Source organism: Hipposideros armiger, unplaced genomic scaffold (genome assembly GCF_001890085.2).
Source record: "Hipposideros armiger isolate ML-2016 unplaced genomic scaffold, ASM189008v1 scaffold_275, whole genome shotgun sequence".
Taxonomy (NCBI): Eukaryota; Metazoa; Chordata; class Mammalia; order Chiroptera; family Hipposideridae; genus Hipposideros; species Hipposideros armiger.
In genome coordinates, this window is record NW_017731625.1 from 203,009 (window position 1) to 221,249 (window position 18,241).

The 18,241-nt window shown below is 53.7% G+C and overlaps 1 protein-coding gene across 1 annotated transcript in view; it reads left to right on the forward strand.

Moving 5' to 3' along the window:
- Positions 1-2: 2 nt before the first annotated feature.
- Positions 3-18,241, forward strand: part of HCN2 (hyperpolarization activated cyclic nucleotide gated potassium and sodium channel 2) — a gene marked incomplete at its 5' end in the record, with an annotated part of 36,129 nt that continues 17,890 nt past the window's right edge. The window contains 5 exons of the mRNA XM_019657181.1: positions 3-556; positions 9,500-9,923; positions 10,669-10,830; positions 12,076-12,294; positions 13,252-13,398. Coding sequence (XP_019512726.1) covers positions 3-556; positions 9,500-9,923; positions 10,669-10,830; positions 12,076-12,294; positions 13,252-13,398 — 1,506 coding nt within the window. The remainder of the gene's footprint in view (positions 557-9,499; positions 9,924-10,668; positions 10,831-12,075; positions 12,295-13,251; positions 13,399-18,241) is intronic.

The following is an 18,241-nucleotide window of genomic DNA, read 5'->3' on the forward strand; positions in this document are numbered from 1 at the left end:
GTCCGGGGGAGAGCCCGGGCGCGACCCCCGCGCCTGGGCCGGCGCCGCCGCCGCCGCCCGCGCCCCCTCCGGGTCCAGGACCCGCTTCCCTCCAGCAGTCGGCCCGAACCGAGGTGGCGCTCCCGGAGGCGGCGGACCAGGGCGGCCCGCGGGCCCGGCTCCGTAGCCGCGACAGCTCGTGCGGCCGCCCGGGCACTCCGGGCGCCTCGAGCACGGCTAAGGGCAGCCCTAATGGCGAATGCGGGCGCGGCGAGCCGCAGTGCAGCCCTGCGGGGCCCGAAGGCCCGGCGCGGGGGCCCAAGGTGTCGTTCTCGTGCCGTGGGGCGGCCGCGGGGCCAGGGCCGGCGGAAGAGGCAGGCAGCGAGGAGGCGGGCCCGGCGGGGGAGCCGCGCGGCAGCCAGGCCAGCTTCATGCAGCGCCAGTTCGGCGCGCTCCTGCAGCCGGGCGTCAACAAGTTCTCGCTGCGGATGTTCGGCAGCCAGAAGGCCGTAGAACGCGAGCAGGAGCGCGTCAAGTCGGCGGGGGCCTGGATCATCCACCCTTACAGCGACTTCAGGTACCGCCACCGGGAGGGTCCGTCCTTGAAGCGCCTCAGGGAGGGTGGGGCGGCGCGCCCCGCGGGTGACCTCGGGGCCCCTTGTTGACCTCGGGCGCGTCCGGGACCCGCCCCAGAATGACCTGGGCGCGAAGCTCCGCCCTTGGAGGGGCACCGGGAGGCGCGCGTATACTCCCGCCCGGACTCTGGCGCTCCCCCTCCGACGCACCCTGATGTCCCCCGCCCTGCCGAGTGGTCTCTCATCACCCACCGCAGGGCCAGGGTCTGGGCGCGGATGGACGGAGAGGACGAATAGAGGGGAACGTGGGCGCCGGGGAGGAGGCGGAGCGGAAGGAAGGAGGAAGGAAGGACGCCCAGGAAGGATGCGCCCAGGAGAGGCTGGCGGAGAAAGGGTTAAGCGGACACAGGCTGCTCCCACGATCTCCACCTGCGCCCTATGCCGCAGGGAGGCGCGTCCCGGTCCCGGCCTGAGTATGGTGCGAGGAGGGGCCGCTGAGCGTACTGGGGTTTCCCGGCTGTGTCTTCTCTGAGCCGCATAAGCCCCTGCCGCTGGATGGTGTGCACGTGTCGGTGGGTGTGTAGATGTAGATATGACTTAAACCAGTTGATTGATGTGTGGAAAGGCTCAGCGAGGCCAGATGCAGGGTTACCGCGGTGTATGCTTGCGGTTCTTGTTCCTGGGCGTGTGCTCCGTGGCCTGCGAGTGTGGACTGTGCATATCACTGCAGCCCGTGTGTGTGATCACGAGCATGTGACTTCGGGGGGGGGGGGACAAGGGTCCTGGGGGCGTGGGCCGAGTAAGGGGTGGGGAGGCGTGTCCCTAGGGGTGTGTCTACCTGGTGGATCACTGCTATGTGTTAGGGAGAGATGGTGCGTGTGTGTCCCCGGGTGGGTGTGCACCGGTGGGCAGTGGGTGTGAGGTTATGTGTACGTGAGTGGGGGCCATGTGGGAGCGATTTCAGCACCACGGACAGCGGCCCAGCCGCTACTCAGAGCCCGTCAGTTATCACTAGGTCTGCTATCACTACGCTGCGGGTCTCCCCTCCCCAGGCTTGAGTCCCCCCACCCCCGACGTTTGGGGGCCTCCACTTGACAACTGGGGAAACAGGCTCAGGGGCACACAAGTCCAAGACAGAGCCTGGAAGAAAGTCTGGAATTCTAACACTTCACCCCGTAGACCTTCCCTGGGAGGTGAATACAGCCTTGACCAGTGACTTGGATTTTGAGAGGCCAGTGGAAGGGGGAACCCAGGGGCAGCCCAGATAGAGTACATCTGGATGGCTCCCACCTGCACGGGGTCTCAGCATTCCTCTTTAGGTGGTCCAAGCTGGGAGACCTTGGGTCGGTGTCCCGGTTATGAAGGGTCATGTGAAATGGTGAGTTAGTGCCAGCTATCTGGGAAGGGACAATGGAGACATGTGGGCTGGGGGAGATGGCTACAGAAAGTGACCATTCCCCCCATTTACTCCAGCACATCTGCCCGTAGCATTCCTTGGGGCAGCAGGTGGCCATGCTTCCTCTTAGCTGCAGAAGAGGTAGGGTGGAGTTTGGGTGAGGGGTGCCAGGAGCAGTTGGGCTCCCCATCCTGTGCCCCATTGTGGGACCCTGGGCAGGTTACATGGTCTGGGCTGGGCAGATAAATTGTAAAATGGGGGAACCAGCAGTGAGCGGGCATCATGATGGCCTGTAGTTGGGTTGGGGGAGTCACAGTTAAATTGAAAAACGTAAGCTGTAGCCAAGCTGGGGTGCATCAGGACCTCTACAACCCCCATATTTTGGGAACTGTGCCCCCTCTAGACCCTTCTGACTTAACACTGACACAGACCCCAAGCATATAACCTGAGCAGTGCTTCCTTTCCTGAACCAGGTGCTCTGGGAACACCTTACAAATATTGATTCAATCCTCACGTCAGCTGTGAGGTGAGTGCTGCAGCCATCCGCGGTTTACATATAGGAAAGAGGGCACAGAGTAAAGTCACTTGCCCAAAGCCACATAACTCATCTAGGGCAGATCAGGGATTCACATCTGGGCAGGCTGGCCCCTGGCCATGTTCCATCCAGGCCAAGAAGACATGGGATGAAAAAGGCATTGTGGGGGTTGTTCAAGATGTTGGGGGTGCCCAGAGGTGCACCATGGGTCCTCTCTGTTTACGTGTGTGTTTTAAAAACTGTTCATGGAACAGTGGGGAGGGGCCTTTCTTGATCTACTTTTCTGCTTTTGCCTCCTTGTGTCCCCAGAACCCAATGATGCAGATACCATCCTCATTGGTGGGTCTGTGCCCACACGCTGTACCCAACTTAAAAGGGAAAGGGGGGTGGTGAGGCAGTATCTCCACTTCCTTGAACTATGACTTCGTTGTTTGCTAGTGGAGCCAATCCAATGTAAACTGGCCTGTTACCTGCCTGGAACCAAGAACAGAGCAATTACTGTTTGGTGAACTGGAACAGCCCTGCCTGAGCCTTTCTGCGAGGGCCTCGATGGGGCATCCAGGGCGCAGAGACATTGGCAGAGGGTATTTCGGGGCTGTCTGCTTCAAGTCCCAGTGCTGCCTATGCCTGGCTTTGAGTGCTCTCCGGGCCTGCTTGCCCCAGTTTCCCCAGATGTGAGATGGTGGTGGTATGAGTAGAAGGAGGTGTCTTGCATTTGCAGCCATGCTAGCATCTCTTTGGGCCCCAAATCTCACACCTTTTTCCTCCCCTGCCCGTAGAGTGACAAGCCTTTGCAGGAGATGGTCTCCCCTCCTGTGCATGCCTTCACCCCAGTGCTTCTGATTTTCAACTCCCAGCTCACACGTTTTCTCCCCCAGGCCACCCTACTCAGCACGTGTGCCCTGCTATTCCCCACCTGTTATCATGTCTGTTGCCTGGATGCTCAGAAGCAGCCTTTTCAGTTGGTGTTGCCTAGTGGGCATGAAGGTCTGTCTAGGTCCCATCACAGTGGGCACCCAGAATGTCTCTGAACTTGCCAAGGGACGTGTGTGGGTGCTGGGCAGGTCTGGGGGAGCTCTGGCCTGGGAAGGTGGAGTCCTCATCTTCCTAGAGAGAGTTTGGGCAAGTGGCTTCCTTACTGCCTTTCATCTTAAATCTGTAAGTGCCTCTGAGGTCTGACTTGAGTCACTCTTGCTGCTGCTGATTTTCAGTTCATTGTTCCTGAACTGTCTACCACTGGAGGCTTGGCATGGGAGACAGAGATGAGTTGGTCTCTTTCCTGGCCCTCAGAGCAGTTTAAACAAAGCCAGAACCCATGGATGCTGACCTGCATCTCTGTCACCTCCTTTGGGGTTCCCCACGGGACTGTGGTGTTGGAAGGAGCTGGCTTGAAGAACCCAACAGCACTGGAGGCCTCTGTCCCCCACGCCAGATGGCCCAGTGGATCAGCAGGAGATCAGGATGGGGGGCTCTCTGCAAATTCCTACATTAGCTCACAGGAATAAACCCCACATTATCGGGGTTGGGGGGTGGTGGTAGTGGTGAGGGTGAGGGTTTCCCTGACTACAGACCCAGCACAAAGGCACTCGGAGAGGGGGACAGTGCACAAATCCATTCCCCAGGTGGGAGGATCAGGGGTCGGGGTGGCCATGGCCTCCTTACTCCAGGGACTTCTCTCGTCCCTGAATTCCCTGCTTTAAAACTTTACATCCCCAAGTCTCCTGCTTCAACACCCAGGGCCTAGGCATAACCCCAGGGGTTCAGGGGAACACTCCAAGGGGCCCTTCCTCAGTCACCCGCTTGCTCAGGCCAGATCCTGCCTCACTTCCCCCTATCAGCAAACCCATCCCAAATTCAACCAGCACAGGTGACTCATCTCCTGCCTAGACACTGTCCTCGGCCTTCTTCCTGGCCTTCCGGCTGCCAGCAAGGGCATCTCAAGATACACGTGTCCCTCTTTCCCCCTCACTTAAAACCTCCCCTGCTCTTGCCCCACTCCCCTCATCTCCTCTTACCTTTTTCACTCCCACTGCAGCCACAGGACCCTTTTGCTCCCTCTGCCTGGGGTACAGTGCCTCCCACACTTTGCCACCTCCTCCAAGAAGCCCTCCCTGCCCACCCTGTCTAGAGTGGCCCCTCTGAAGTATCCTTTCTGTCTCTCTCTTTGTGTGGAAGGCCCAAGACCTATATTCCCTGCCAGGCTGGGGGCCCTGAGGGAGGGCCGGGTCTATTTGGTCACCATGCGTCCTTGGGGCCTGGCACCTCAGTGGCCCCACAGTCTTTCTTGCCTTGGGATCACCCGAGTTCAGTGTCTTCCCCTAGAGGAGTCTCCCTTTCCTAATCTGTGACACTCATCTCTCCGTAATTCACATCTGAAGGCTCAGGCCCCAAATTCTTAGTCCCCTGCTCATCGTTAATCACCAACCAGGCCCCTAATCCCTGTATTTTCCATCAGTAATTCTTGGTTCTCACATCCTGCAGGGAAGGAGCTCACCATGTCCCTGACCAGCAGCCACAGGGCCTCAGCCGACCTCCAGCCAGTGGCGGTTGTCTGGCCACTGGGGTCTTGTTACTTCATATTGCCATGACTTGGTTTCTCCATCTGAGCCAAGAGAATAACTGGGCAGCTGCAAAAGCAGGACTGAGGTCATGGTAATGGTGGCCACCGGGGCCCCACTGAGGTCACCAGCCTGTGTGGGTGCACCTGGGAGAGGGTCCAGCCTCCCTCCTGTCTACAGGGAGACCCCGGCCTCATCCCTGTGTCCCTCTGGCCTGCGTTTCTCTCCGCAAACAAGCTGCAAACTGGCCCGCAGGCCTCTGCCCCCGGACAGAGATGCTGGGATCTGGGTGTGTCCACAGAAGCAGGGACGCCACTGTTATTGCTAGGGAAGATTTTAAAACACAGAAGTTAAGGGCCGGCCGAGTGGCTCAGTTGGTTAAGAGCTCGCTCAAGAGTTTGAGCTCTGAGCAACAGCGGTTCGAGTCCAGCCCGAGCTGAGCAGCTGCTGAGCTGCCAATAGGTAGCAGGATGGCTCAGCTAAAAAAAAAACAACAAAACAAAAACAAAACTAAAACACAGAAGTTAATTATGGTCATTGAAGGCTCTGGGTAGCTGAGGGCTGACTGTCTGCCAGCCCCTGCCAGCTGCCTGACGATATCCCAGTGGTCCCTGTGTCCTGGTAGTACCTGAGGTGACCCGATGAGGAAAGGGCTGCCAGGATTAGTTAGATGAGGCATTGCAGCTCAGAGGAAAGTTATCAGTCCCAGGCTGCACAGCCCAAGGAGGGTGGGCAGGGCAAGGAAAAGGTGGCATGCTGGGGCAGGCACCCTGGCTTTCTCTGCCCTCCTCTAGATCTTCTACCCCAGGCCTCAGTTTCCCCCTCCATCGACGCATGTGTGGCCCCTCTTGCTCCTCCTGCCCTTTTCCAGGGGGATCAGGCTGGCTGGAGAGCACAAGTGTCGAGCAGCAGGCCCATTTTGGGGCATCCCAGTTGGAGCAGGTGAGGCCCTGGGGATGGCGCCAGGCCGTCCTGCCCCTCAGCCCCTATCCAGTCCCCTGCCCTCTGTTCCAACTCCTCATAAGCCCAGGGGATACCACCCAGACTGGTAAGACAGGACACAGCACGTGATGAGGCTGGGCTCAAGTCCTGAGGGAGGAGTTTCCAGGTGGGGCAGTAGACAGAGGACAGGCCCTGGGGACAGCAGGCCAGCTCTCAGTTCTTGCCCCCACTCTCTGGTCTGTCATTGGAGTAGACTGGTGCCTGCCCCCTCCCCCACCCCAAGAATAAAAGGAATGTCTGAAGAGTCGTCTATCAAGGATCATGTCCTCATGCTCTGTGGCCATTTAGATGGTTTCTAGGCCTGCCCGCCTTCACTTACTCTCTCCCGCTTGCTCTATACCAGGGCACTTGCCCTGAAATGGGGGAGGGGCAGGTCTCATTCCAGAGGGTGGGAGTGGGATTAGGAGCTCTGTAGTGGATGCTCTGGAGGTTAGGGGTGGGGAAGGGGGCAGCAGACAGGTGGGGCCCCAGGGGTCACAAGGATGAGTAGGTGCCCCAGATCAGGGGTTTGAGCCCCACACCTTGTCTAGATTGAGGCAAAAGAAGGTCTGGAATTTCTAGCAGTCATTTAATTTTGCCCAGATCATGTCAGTCCTTATAGCTCTTCAAACCCCAGGCAGGTTTATGCAGGGCCCTCCCCATCATGACTGGAGTCCCCATGTCCACTCAGAGAAGATTCCATCACATGTGGGTGGGACATTGCCCGGAAGGACCCTCAATGGATGCTACTCCTTGGGCTCTTCCAGGATGGATAGAAGATGAGACTGAGGTTCCCAGGGGCTGGAGGGACTTGCCCAAAGTCACACCAGGGAGAAGTGGGTGTCAGCCAGGGCTGGCTGCTGCCCCTACTGTTTTAGATGTCGGGTCCCTTCCGGCCTTTGGCTTTCGCACCTGAGCGCCTGTGGACATGTTGGTCCAAATCACTTTTCTCTTCCTCTTGGACAATTGCCTTGGAATCAATTTCCTGGAGTGGAGTACCGGCCAGCAGATGTGGTGTTAATAGCTCTTCCTTTTCTATGCTGTCCAGAAGGAGCCAACTGACAGAGGCTACAAAGTAGGGAGCTCACTGCAGCCACACCAGTTCTGGGCTCACGAATTTTTTTTTTTTAAAGATTTTTATTGGGGAATTGGGGGGATGGGAACAGTGCTGGGGAATTGGGGGAAGGGGAACAGACAAGTTGCTGTCGTTTTGTTTTGTTGTTGTTCTTCAGTCTAGTTGTGGAGGACATTGCTTCACTGGCCCAAGTTGGCACCATCATTGCGCTCTTCCCGGGCGAGGCAGATCAGTCGCCGGCTTCTGGACGGCCGCTCACTGCAGCTGCTGGCCGCTCACGCTGGCTGCTGGCTACATACGGTAGCCCATGGCAACCCACTGCCACAGGGGCTGCAGCCTATGCCGTTGCCGGCAACTCACGGCAGCCCAGCTCCAGGTTGAGCTGTTGTTCAGCATCTTAGCTGTAGAGGGCAGTGTCACTGGCCCTCATATGTGGGATCCAAACCGGGGCCCTCTGGTGTCCCAAGCCAGTTCTTAACCATCACGCCACTCGGCCGGCCCTGGGCTCACGACTTTTTATTTACACGCTGTAGCCCCTGGGAACCTCAGACTCATCTTCTATCCATCCCGGAGGAGCCCAGGGAGTGGCATCCATTAAAGGTCCTTCCAGACACTGTCCCTCCTACATGTGAGATGAAACCTTCCCTGAGTGGACGTAGGGACTCCAGTCATAATGGGGGACCCCTGCATAAACCCGCCTGGGGTTTGAAGACCCAAAGAGACCTGAAAAGACTGACAAAATCTGGGGGTGGGTGGTCTCGCAGCATTAAAGGCAAAATCAAATAACTGACAGTTCAAAATTTGACACCCTCCTTTGCCTGAATCTAGACAGTATGTGGGGCTCAGACTCCCCGATCTGGGGCACCTGCTCATCACCAAGAAGCCCCAGGCCTCAGTGTATTTTCTTTTATAATGTTAATATGTGTATAAAACATAAAATTTGGCATTTAACCATTTAAAAGTGTACAATTGAGTGGCATTAAGTATAATCACAATGTGTTGTATAACAATTACCCCATCCATTTCTAGAAAGTTTTCATTTTCCAAAACAGAAACTCTACAGTCCCCTTCCTCAGCCCCTGACAAGCATGAACCCACTTCCTGTCTGTGGATGTGCCTGTTCTGGACATTTCACATAAATGGAATCACACTCTGTGTGGCCTGTGTGTCTGGCTTCTCTCATTGAGCAGCCATCCACATTGTGGCAAGTGTTAGCACCTCATTCCTTTTCACGGCTAAGTGACACTCCCATGTGTGGATGGGTCATGCTCAGCTATGGATGGACATGTGGGTTGTGTCTACCTTGTGGCCGCTGTGAATCGTGCTGCTGTGAACGTGGAAGCCCAAGTACCCATTTGAGTCCCCACTTTCAGTCCTCTAGGTACATACATGGGAGTGGAATTGCTGGGTCATGTGGTGACTTGATTTAACTTTTTGAGGAACAGGCAGTTCTCTCTCAGAGTAGTTTTGATTCATATTTTCTCAATTACTGTGGGGCCAGTCATCTGTCCTCATGGATGACTTTATTCAGAATGCTGTCCCTGGCCATCAATAGATATTGCTTAATGGACAGGCCCTTTTTTCTGAGAGCGCTTTCCAGGTAGAATTTTAGAATTGACCTCGGAAACTTGAATCTGTCCTGGGTATATTTGGGAGTGGAAGCAACCATTCATCACTTTTTCAGGCGTATTTGTCACATTAAACGTCCCAGCGGTTGCCAAGTCTTGTCGCTTGGATGCCTCCCATGGTCTCAGTCCTCCACTCTGACCCTGCCCGGCCTTGGCATTCTTCTTGCTGGACTGACACCCCTCCTCCTTCCTGTTTGTGGCCCCCAAGAGTGCTTCCTGAAATGGAAATACAGCCAGTGCCCCATGTGTAAGCCCACCTGCTCAGGATAGCGTTGGGGCCCTGCACCCACGACATTAAGCTGCCATGTCCAGCTCCCACCCTGCACCCTCCAGCCCCCCACCCCCACCCCATCCCACCTCAATCCAAGTCTACTTCTCTCCACCTCTCTGCTTGTCTCCCCTCTCCTTTCTTGTCCCTTGGACACCAACCTTGTGCCTGGCACATTGGGCCTTTTGATCAAGGGAAATATTTAACCAATTTTTGAGGGACCTCGTGGGCTGTGAGGTTTTGTGCTTCTTCACAGAGGAAAGGTCAGAGACCTGGGCCAGCTGGAGGGCCTCTAGTTGGGGGACCCCGGTGGACAGTGGGGTACTGTCGGGGGTGGGAGGAGGACTTCCTGAAGTCTGAGTCCAGTATTCATGACCAAGGGCCAAAGTCCCCGCTTTGCGGGAGGCAGGATCTGGGTTGGCCCTCGAAGACGCTTGCGCTCATTGGGCAAGGGTCGGGGCTGATTGGGCAAGGGTGGAGGCTGACGGCCGGCGCCTCCTTCAGGTTCTACTGGGACTTCACCATGCTGCTGTTCATGGTGGGAAACCTCATCATCATCCCAGTGGGCATCACCTTCTTCAAAGACGAGACCACGGCTCCCTGGATTGTGTTCAACGTGGTCTCGGACACGTTCTTCCTCATGGACCTGGTGCTGAACTTCCGCACGGGCATCGTGATCGAGGACAACACAGAGATCATCCTGGACCCCGAGAAGATCAAGAAGAAGTACCTGCGCACATGGTTCGTGGTGGACTTTGTGTCCTCCATCCCCGTGGACTACATCTTCCTCATCGTGGAGAAAGGCATCGACTCCGAAGTTTACAAGACCGCGCGCGCGCTGCGCATTGTGCGCTTCACGAAGATCCTCAGCCTGCTGAGGCTGCTGCGCCTGTCTCGCCTCATCCGCTACATCCACCAATGGGAGGAGGTGAGGCCATGGGGCGGTGCTGCAGGGCAGGGCTGTGAGGGATGCTGTGGGCAGAGCCATGGCTGCTGGGGTGGGGCTGTGAGGACACCAGGAACAACAAAGTGGGGCCACAATGGGAGACTCTAGACCGGGCTATGAGGGTCTAGGGGCGGGGCCACAGGGAGAACAGGGTTAAAGGCATAGGAGAAGGGTCATGGGGACTTGGGCGGGGTCGTAAGGGTTGCAGTAAGGGGCCTACAAACCATAGGGGGTGGAACCTGGGCATGCTGTGGGGCACGAACGGGGTCCCAGAGGGGTGCACAGCCACCGGCTGGGGTCAAAACACAGGACGGACCCTTGACACACCCACGCCCCTTCCCTTCATTCTGCCCTGTAAGAGGAGGAATGAATCCACAGCTCCATTGGCAATGGGGAAACTGAGGCTCAGGGAAGTGAAGTCACACCCTTGTCCCCCAAATTGAAAGGGCCACCCGTGCCCAGCGATGTCGCCCCGTTTCCAGGGCAGTGACAAGGCTCCGAGGGGGGAATCTGGCGGGGACAGGGTTGCAGGAAGGGCCGTAGTCCGGGAGAGGGGAGTGGAGGGGCAGCCGAGGGGCGACAGGCTGGGCAGGGGCCACGTGCTTTCCTGCAGGACGTTTCATTAATCCGAAAGGCAGTGGGGTCTCCCTGGAGTTGGGGGCGTGAGGAGGGATCTGGGGGTCTGGTCTGGGACGCCTTCCTCCCTCATGCGCCCGCCCTGCCCCAGATCTTCCACATGACCTACGACCTGGCGAGCGCGGTCATGCGCATCTGCAACCTCATCAGTATGATGCTGCTGCTGTGCCACTGGGACGGCTGCCTACAGTTCCTGGTGCCCATGCTGCAGGACTTCCCGCGCAACTGCTGGGTGTCCATCAACGGCATGGTGGTGAGCGCCCTGCTGACCCCCCCACCGGCCCACTTCCCCCACCCCCGCCCTACCCTGGGTCCCATTTCCGCTTTAAAGACCCTAAATTGAAACCCACATTGGTCCCAGGTTAGTGCCCTCTGGGACTATGGACAGACAGCTTCCTTGATCATTCCAGTGTGACTGTGACAACTTGTTTTGTTTTTTTTAGAAATTTTTATTGGGGAACTGTGTTTTTCCAGGACCCATCAGCTCCAAGTCAAGTAGTTGTCTTCAATCTAGTTGTGGAGGGTGCAGCTCCTTGGCCCATGTGAAAATTGAACAAGCAACCGTGGTGTAATGAGCCTGCTCTCTAACCACCAGAGCTAACCGGCCACCCGCCCCTGTGATAACTTTTGTCACCCAGACATAATATCATATGTTCTTTTCCAATTGAGTCTACTTTCTAAGTACATAAATATATTTAAAAGACAAATGGAAACGTAGTATCATGGACCATTAGAGAAAAATCCTCCAAGTGAGGCCCGGTCAGCAGTTGCTTCCTGGCTGAGATACTGACCACTGAACTGTCGAGTCTTGGGTGCCGGGCAGCACTACCAGGAATCTTTCTCCTGCCCCAGAGGGCCAACCCCCCGGCACATGTGGAGTGGGACGTGCTGGGAACTGGGCAGGAGTAGGGGGATGTTGATGAGCGAGGGGAAGTAAAAAGAACACCCTCAGGCGTGCACCGGCGCCTGGCACAGCTGCCTGGCTGAGGCAGCTCATTGTCTGGCCGGACACCCGGCATGCTGTCCTGTTTCCTGAACAGGGCCCCACTGCCCTCTCTCGCTGCCGGGTCAACTGAGGACTGCTAGAGGGGTTGGGGGTTCTTCCTGGCTCTGCCTGATGCCTCCATCCTCCCAGCCCCTCTGATTGGAGTCCAGTGTCCTCAGCTTACCGTCCCCAGTGTCCCTAAAACTTTCAGATCCTCTTGGCCTCACAGACACTCTATCAGAGGCTGCAAAGGGGTATGGGTTCCAGAGACCCCAGGGCCAGACTCTGGCTCCTCTGAGCCTCAGTTTCCCTAGGAGTGATGTGGGGAAGCAGCTTCATACCTGCCCCTGCCATTCACTGTGACACATATGCAGTTTCTCTTAGTTACCTCTGGACATGGGGAGCTCACCACCTTAGGTGCCTGAGGGAGGACAGGCAGTTGGGGCCCTTAGGGCCAAGGGGCTCCCTGGGGGCCATGAACACTTGCCCACCTGCCAACCGGTGGCCTTGCAGAACCACTCGTGGAGCGAGCTCTACTCCTTCGCGCTCTTCAAGGCCATGAGCCACATGCTGTGCATTGGGTATGGGCGTCAGGCGCCTGAGAGCATGACCGACATCTGGCTGACGATGCTGAGTATGATTGTGGGCGCCACCTGCTACGCCATGTTCATCGGCCACGCCACCGCCCTCATCCAGTCGCTGGACTCTTCAAGGCGCCAGTACCAGGAGAAGGTCTGGGGGAATGGGGATCCTAGAGGGGTCTGTGGCTGTGGTTAGGAGTGGAAGCCCCTCAGGGTCACTTGAGGACATGCCAGTTGGCCAGGCCCACGGAAGAGGCCTCTGGGGAAGCAAGGATGTTTGGCTACTTGGACCGGGCCTTGGGGTGGGATGAGCTTCCATGGGGCTAGTCTGAGGGCCAGGGACCGGGAAAGGCTGAGGGACAGCAGGCGCTGGCCCCCACAAGCCAGTCCTTTCTGGAGTTCAACCTCAAGGTCTACTCTGCCTCGGTTTCCCTCTCTAAGGCCAAAGGTGAGCACAGTTCCCCCATGCCCAAGCTGTCTCTCTGTCCTGCTACCTGATGGCTGCCCCTGGCTGGGCAGTTAGGAACACCCCCAGCAGTTCCAGTTAGGTCAGCCGGGTCAGCTGGGCCCAGTGCCAGGTGCCCCGGCTGTCTGGAAGCCACAGCCTCACACCCAAACATGAGCTGGTGCCACCACCCGCCTGCTATCACGGGTTCCGCTGAGCTCAGGGCAGCTGTGGCTGGGCGGAGCTGGGGTGGAAACCGGGCTGGGGCACCCCTGGGAGTGCCACCCTGGGTACAGCAGGGCCTGGCACCCCTGCCTGGTACCCACATCCCCTGCCCTGCTTAGGAGGGGCTAAGCAGGTGATTTATAGAAAGATCCTGGGGGAGGAGTGCCAGCACCACAGGCAGAGTTGGGGGCCTCTGGGACAGGGCTCCAGCATCTTGGAAGCCTGGGGTCAGGCTGTGCACTCATTTCCCAGGGGTGGGGTTGCCAAATAAACTTCAGGATAAAAGGAATAACTTGTTAGCATGCACATGTTCCAAAGATAGCCCAGAATCTGCTCATACTAAAGGTTGTTGGCAATGATCTGGAACCCAGATGTAATTGGGCAAGCATGTGTGTTGTCACCCCGGTGAGGCTGACCCAGGCCTCTGCCCTGTTACAGTACAAGCAGGTGGAGCAGTACATGTCCTTCCACAAGCTGCCTGCCGACTTCCGTCAGAAGATCCACGACTATTACGAGCACCGCTACCAGGGCAAGATGTTTGACGAGGACAGCATCCTGGGAGAGCTCAACGGGCCCCTGCGGGAGGTGAGGTGGCCACAGGCCCTGGGCTCAACTGGGGATCCAGGCACCCCAATCAGGCTCCCAGTCCCAGAGATGGGCATGAAGGACCCAAGCTAGATGGTGCCTCCACCAGCCTCTGGCCCCTGCAGTCCTGGGTCCTCTAACCCTTTAGCAGATCCACTTACCCTGTTTGGGGTGTGTGTTAGACAGAGGGCGCAGGCAGAGGAAAGGCAGGCTGGAGAGGACCAGCCCAGGCCAGGTTGTCCTGGGAATGCCTGCCTGCCCTTACAGCTTGTGAGACATTGGGCAAGATTCCTGGGGCAGACATGACAAGTGACCACACATTGGCAGCTTAAAATAGCAGGAATTCATCCTTTTACATTTTGGGGCCAGAAGTCCCAGACCCAGGTATCACAGGGTCCTGCTCCCTCTGGAGGCTCCAGGGGAAGGTCCTTCCTGCGTCTTCCAGCTTCTGGTGTAGCTAGCAGCCCTTGGTGTTTCTTGGCTTATAGATGTTTCACCCCAACCTCTGCCTGTCTTTGCATGGTTGTCTCCCTGTGTGTCTCCTCTTCTTATAAGGACACCTATCATTGGATTTGGGGCCCACTCTACTCCAGCATAACCTCATCTTAACTAACGACATCTGCAAAGACTGTATTTCTTTTTTTTTTTCAGCTGAGCCATCCTGCCACCTGTTGGCAGCTCAGCAGCAGCTCAGCTCCGGCTGGGACTCGAACTGCTGTTGCTCTCTTGAGCGAGCTCTAACCAACTGAGCCACTTGCCCGGCCCTGCAAAGACTATTTCAACAGAAGGTCCCGTTACTGGGTGCCAAAGGTTTAGGACTTCAACGTATTTGGGGGACATGGTTCAGCCCACAATATTCTCCCAGCAGTTACTGAGTGCCATCTGTGAGCCTTGCCTTGTGCCCTTGGGGAGGACCAAAGGGAGAAGCTCTGGGAAGTATGGGAGTGGGCAGGTGGCTGGAGTGGTGACGTTTGAGCCAGGTGGGTGTGAGGCTGTGGGAATCTGGGTGGAGGGCAAGGCCTGGGCCCTGAGGAAAGATTGCAAGGATGGAGAGGGAGGCTGATAAGTGCTGGAGGAAGGGGGCAGTGTGCCCCCTCCCCCGCGCTGGGATTTCTGAGGGTGGGGAGCCATTCACACACATTGCCTCCTAGGGAACAGGTGCTGTGGTAAATGACATTGAACGACAATGTTTAATTGTTTTATATTTGATAATTATTAATTCATGTATTCATTCATTCAGAGTATAACTCAGACAACAAGATGCATAAAATTCAGTGGTTTTTTGTATACTCAGAGCTGTGCAACCATTGTCACTGTCTAATGGCACAGCATTCCCATCACCCAAAAAGGACACCCGTGCCCATGAGCCATCACTCCTTTCCCCCAGCCCCTGGCAACCTGTATTTGATGATTACTTAAATGTTTATACAATTCCAAAGTCTAGTTCACAAAACCACATATATTCAGAAAATTTTCGCCGTGTCCTGTGCGTCTCCTGGGTTCCCTCCTGCTACATCCTTCCATTTCCGGTTCTGGGTGCGCCCACCTCTCTGCGCGCCTTGCCGGGTTCGTCTCCGTGCTTTTTGCTCCTGTGTTTGCAGGAGGGGCTCCGGGCAGCGGGCGGAGGGGTGTGGGCAATATCTGGCTGCACAGGTCCCTTCCGAGGGTCTGTGATTTGCTGCGCCCCCAGCAGCAACGCGAGGGACCCCGATCTCAGCTGAGGGACGCTTCCAAACGCACAAGTGACCTGTGTATTCAGGGCTGTTTTATTTATGCTTCTTCTTGTGTGAACTGTCCATAACTTTTGCTTGTTTTTCTAAAGAACTTTTAGTCTTTTTTTTTTTTTAAGAAAGTATATACTAGGTCTGACAATTAAGTTCACGAACTTTGTTGCAACAATGTTGCTAACGTTTTTTGGTATCAGAGGGATTATTCATTATGAATTTGTATGAACTGGACAGTTAACCAAGTTTACTATTTGGAAGTGCTGAAAAGGCTGCGTGAAAAAGTTAGACGACCTGAACTCTTTACCAACAATTCATGGCTCTTGCATCACAACAGTGCACCAGCTCACACAACACTGCGAGGGAGTTTTTAGCCAGTAAGCAAATAACTGTATTGGAACACCTTCCCTGCTCACCTGATCTGGCCCCCAATGACTTCTTTCTTTACCCAAAGATAAAGGGAATATTGAAAGGAAGATTTGATGACATTCAGGACATCAAGGGTAATTTGACAACAGCTCTGATGGCCATTCCAGAAAAAGTTCCAAAATTGCTTTGAAGGGTGGACTAGGTGCTAGCACTGGTGCATAGCTTCCCAAGGGGAGTACTTTGAAGGTGACCGTAGTGATATTCAGCAGTGAGGTATGTAGCACTGTTTCTAGGATGAGTTTGCAAACTTAATTGTCAGACCTTGTATGTGGAGAACCTTAACTCTTTGTCATACAAATTTCCATCCTGATGGCCATTGGCCTTTTAACTTTGCTTACTTTTTCTTTTCTTGACATGGGTGATTTTTATGCTGCATACAGCAGGTGTTCCATGTGTGCTTGCTGTACACAGTAGACCCCAATACCTGCTTGCTGTATAGAGCAGGTACACAATACATATTTGCTGTACCTACATAGGTTATAGCAGAATTCACCCATATTTTCTTCTAATGCTTGTATAGTTTCATTTTTTCCATTTATGTTCTTATTCCCACCTGCCACCCCTCTCCCCTTGGGCAACCATCAGCTTGTTCTCTGTATCTATGGGTTTTTTCTGTTTTGTTTGTCCATTTCTTTTGTTCTTTAGATTCCACATGTAAGTGAGATCATATGGTATTTGTCTTTATGTCTGACTTATTTCACTCAGCACAATACCCTCTAGATCCATCCATGTTGTCGCAAACGGCAAAATTTCATTCTTTTTTGTGGCCAAGTATACATACCATATCTTTATCCAATTGTCTATTGATGGGCACTTAGGGTGCTTCTGTATCTTGGCTATTGTAAATAGCACTGCAGTGAACATAGGGGTGCAGATATCTTTTCGAATTTCTTCAGATAAATACCCAGAAGTGGAATTGATGGGTCATAAGGTAGTTCTGTTTAATTTTTTGAGGGACTTCCATACTGTTTCCTACACTGGCTGCACCAATTTACATTCCCACCAACAGTGCACAAGGATCCCTTTCTCCACCTCCTCGCCAATGCTTATTGTTTGTTGATTTATTGATGATGCCATTCTGACAGGTGTGAGGTGAGATCTCATTGTGGTTTTTATTTGCATTTCCCTGATGATTAGTGATGTTAAACATCTTTTATGTGTCTATTGGCCACCGCTATGTCCTCTTTGGAGAAATGTCCACTCAGGTTCTTTGCCAAATTTTTAATTGGATTGTTTTTTTGGTGTTAAGTTGTATGAGTTCCTTATAAATTTTGGATATTAACCCCTTATCGGATGTGTCACTGGTGAATATCTTCTCCCATTCTGTAAGTTGTGTTTTTGTTTTGTTGATGGTTTCCTTTGCTGTGCAAAAACTTTTTAGTTTGATGTGGTCTCATTTATTTATTTTTTGTTGTTTCCCTTGCCTGAGGGGATATATCAAAAAGATATTGCTAAAACATGTCAAAGAGTTTACTGCCTGTTAACCTCTAGGAGTTTTGTTTCAGGTCTTATATCTATAAGTTTCAATGAGTTTTTTATATCTATAAGTTTCAGGTCTTATATTTAAGTCTTTAGTCTGTTTTGAGTTTATTCTTGTAAGAAAGTAGCCTAATTTCATTCTTTTGCTTGTATCTGTCCAGTTTTCCCAACACCATTTACTGAAGAGACTGTCTGTACCCCATTGTATGATCTTGCTTCCTTTGTAATAAATTAGTTGACTGTGTAAGTGAGGGTTTATCTCTGGGCTCTTTGTTCTGTTCCATTGATCTATTTTCTCTGTCTGATTTCATGCCAGTACCAGTTTTTATGCTGTTCTTTTAAATTAAGTTAGTTGGGGTAACATTGGTTAACAACATCATATAAATTTAAGGTGTACAACTTTATGATACAGGTATACTCTGTGTGCTAACCATGCAAAGTCTAGTCTCCTTCCGTCACCATATATTTGACCCCCTTTACCCTCTATGTCTTCCCCCACCTACTTCCACTCTGGTAACCATTCTTCTGTCTGCGTCTATCAGTTTATTTGTTTGTTGCTTTTAAAAAAATCTTTTTTATTAGTTTCAGGTGTACAAAACAATGTAATAGTTAGACATTTAAACCCCTCATAAAGTGATAACCCACCCCTCAAGCTACTACCCCCTGACATCTTTATACAGCTGTTACAATACCATCAACTATCTTCCCTATGTTGTACTCCACATCCCGTTACTATATATACCTATGTATTTAGTTATAGTTGACATTCAATATTATTCTACTTCAGCTTCAGGTGTGTAGCGTGTTGGTCAGGCATCTACACAATCTATGACGTGATCCCCCTGATAAGTCCAGCGCCCATCTGTCACCTTACATGATCTTTATAACATTACTGATTATATTCCCCATACTGTATTAACTATAATTTGTATTTCTTTTTCTTTTTTTTTTTTTTTTAGCTGAGCCATCCTGCTACCTGTTAGCAGCTCAGCGGCAGCTCAGCTTGGGCTGTGAATCAAACCGGGGACCCTGTTGCTCAGAGCTCAAACTCTGGAGCGAGCTCTTAACCAACTGAGCCACTCGGCCGGCCCTTACAATTTGTATTTCTTTTTTTTTTTTTTTAAGATTTTTTATTGGGGAATTGGGGGGATGGGAACAGTGCTGGGGAATTGGGGGAAGGGGAACAGACAAGTTGTTGTCGTTTTGTTCTT